The sequence below is a fragment of the Herpailurus yagouaroundi genome, unplaced genomic scaffold (assembly GCF_014898765.1).
Source record: "Herpailurus yagouaroundi ecotype Mexico unplaced genomic scaffold, PumYag 216, whole genome shotgun sequence".
Classification (NCBI taxonomy): Eukaryota; Metazoa; Chordata; class Mammalia; order Carnivora; family Felidae; genus Herpailurus; species Herpailurus yagouaroundi.
In genome coordinates this window covers 5,092,766-5,095,493 of record NW_024412447.1, presented here as the reverse complement: position 1 = coordinate 5,095,493, position 2,728 = coordinate 5,092,766, and the positions used below count along the sequence as shown (strand labels likewise).

Sequence of the window (2,728 nt, the reverse complement as noted above, 5' to 3'; positions counted from 1 at the left end):
CATTTTCTCTAAAAAAAAAAAAAAAACAAACAAAAAAAAACAACCATTAAAAAAAAAAAAAATACCTTTGCCGGGTCACAAGGCCGCCGATTGATAAAGAAAAACTGTCTGTCTGTTGAGCTTCTTCCAACACCATGAGCACAGTGAGAAATGAAACCAGAGATGCTGTACAATGTTCACACGGTAAGGACAGGATTCCAGAATGGAAACAGTAACATGTCAGAGAGCACATTCATAAAGTAAAAACGAAATAAAATATAACCCCTGGTTACACACTGATAAGTATTAACATTTCAGTTGATGCGTGTCGTGTCCGTGTTCCACTCTGATAAATCATAAAAAGGACACAGACCTTCTGGCATGTTCTACAGCTCCTACGGTCAATGAATCCACCACAGGAAATGCAGTGGGTTCAAAACAGATTTGCTTCAGCTCTTCTCTCACTTGCCCTATTAAATTCTTGGCCTCTATGCAAGGAAGGAGTCTCACCCAAAACTCACATTCTAGAATCTTCAAGCTGTCCCCACGAGCTGCCCAGGGAGCTCAACTACTTGTATTCAGGATTTCTGCGCGCACTCCCTGCCCTTTTAGAACGTGTTCTCCTTGGGGCGCCTGGGTGGCTCGGTGGGTTAAGCGTCTCTTGATTTCAGCTCAGGTCAAGAGCTCATGGTTAGTGGGTTCAAGCCCTGCATCGGACTCTGCACTGAGTGCGGAGCCTGCTTGGGATTCAATGTCTCCCTCTCTCTCTCTCTCTCTCTGCCCCTTCCCCATTCACTTTCTTGGTCTCTCTAAATAAACTTCAAAAAAATTTTTAAAGTAAAAAAAAGACAAGACAAGACAATCTGTTCTCCATCAGCAAACTCCTATCTCCTAAGGTATTGTTAAAGAGACTCCTCAGGGCACCCGGTGGCTCAGTCAGTTGAGCACCCAACTCTTGATTTAGGCTCCAGTCACGATCCCAGGGTTGTGGGATGGAGCCCCAACTCAGGCTCTGCGCTGGGGCACTGTGCTCTCTCCCTCAGCCCCTCACCCCAACTCACTCACTCTCTCTTTCTCTCTAAAATAAAAAAAAATTACAGTGCTCCCTCTGCCTGTGATCTACCCGGGGTATGTGCACTCTGCACTCTGTAAGAATGGTGTGCACACAAAAGAAATGAATCTCTGCATGTGAGCCAGGGGCAAGTAGACAGTGAGCAGGCGTGGGCCATCACAAGGCCAATCCCAAGTAGGGGCAATGCCAATTTTTCTTACCCTGAGAGTAGTGACAGTGGACAAGATATTGGGTGAGGCGTGAATGAAAGGAAACACTATTCCGCTCTGTCAAATCCCCATAAGGCAAAACATATACGTAAATTAAAAATTATTTTAATTTGTCACTAAGCAGTTTCCTTACTACAAAGGTTTCAATAGGAAATCAATAGGAAACCAAAGAATTCAATAGGAAATCCCCTCAGGTGCACCAGGGACCCAGGATATTGAACGAATTAAGTAACGGACCCCTTTATAAAAATCCTCTTTCTCTGCAATAATAATGCCTATAACTTTACAACGAATATAAAAACTATAAACCTTAAAATCACGATCCTTAAAAACAAAAGCCTCCAGGGGCACCTGGGTGGCTCAGTCGGTTGGTTGAGTGTCTAACTCTTGATTTCGGCTCAGGTCGTGATCCTCATGGGTTCATGAGTTCGAGCCCTGCTTCAGACTTCGCGCTGACAGCACAGAGCCTGCTGGGGATTCCCTCTCTCTCTCTCTCTCTCTGCCCCTCCCCTGCTTGTGCTATCTTTCTTTCAAAACACATACATACATACATACATACCCAGACAAAATGTTTGATTGTAATTTTCCCAGCAGCAATCTACTCACCGAAACAGAGTCTGCAAAGCATCACCGTGGCTCAGCCCGTACTCTTCACACACAGAGTCACTAGGGGGCAGTTGAACAAAAGGAATGAGGCTTTGCAGCTAAAAGAGACAAGACTCACAGTTAATTCCTAACCAAATTAGGATGAACCTAATTTCAGAAAGGAAGGGTTTTGTGAGTTTGCTTTCCCTGGTCAGGCCACTCAGGGTAAGAGCACAAGGAAATCTCGGTGGCTGTTTCTGGCAGCTATCATAACTGAAAGTTTGATTTATCAGAAGGATGGACCACTTGAGCGCATACTTATCCATAATCAACACATTGCCCACAACACCCTTTTTCAGATGCAGAGTAAAAGGAGGGTTTTATTCTCTGGAAGAATAAAATAAAAAAATCTTTCAGCTCTCAGCATTAACTCTTGTGGTAAGTACCTAATTAAGAAATCAACTATTGGGGGCTCCTGGCTGGCTCAGTCGACAGAGGAGTCGACTCTTGATCTCAGGGTTTTAAGTTCGAGTCCCACGTTGGGGATAAAGCTTACTTAAAAATTAAAATCTTTAGGGGTGCCTGGGTGGTTCAGTCAGTTAAGCGTCCCTCTTGATTTCAGCTCAGGTCATGATCTCATGGTCATGGGATCGAGCCCCATGTCAGGCTCAGTGCTGAGTGTAGAGCCTGCTTAAGAGTCTCTTTCTCGGGGCGCCTGGGTGGCTCAGTCGGTTAAGCGTCCGACTTCGGTTCAGGTCATGATCTCACGGTCCGTGAGTTCGAGCCCCGCATCGGGCGCTGTGCTGACAGCTCGGAGCCTGGAGCCTGTTTCAGATTCTGTGTCTCCCTCCCTCTCTCTCTGACCCTCCCCCGTTCATGCTCT

At 45.6% G+C, this 2,728-nt stretch overlaps 1 protein-coding gene across 1 annotated transcript in view; it reads right to left on the bottom strand.

Moving 5' to 3' along the window:
* Positions 1-2,728, bottom strand: part of PMS2 (PMS1 homolog 2, mismatch repair system component) — a 31,930-nt gene that overhangs the window by 21,074 nt on the left and 8,128 nt on the right. Inside the window, exons 7-8 of the mRNA XM_040455853.1 lie at positions 1,867-1,964; positions 66-165 (exon numbers count right to left, since the gene is read on the bottom strand). Of these exons, the coding sequence (XP_040311787.1) occupies positions 66-165; positions 1,867-1,964 (198 nt within the window). The remainder of the gene's footprint in view (positions 1-65; positions 166-1,866; positions 1,965-2,728) is intronic.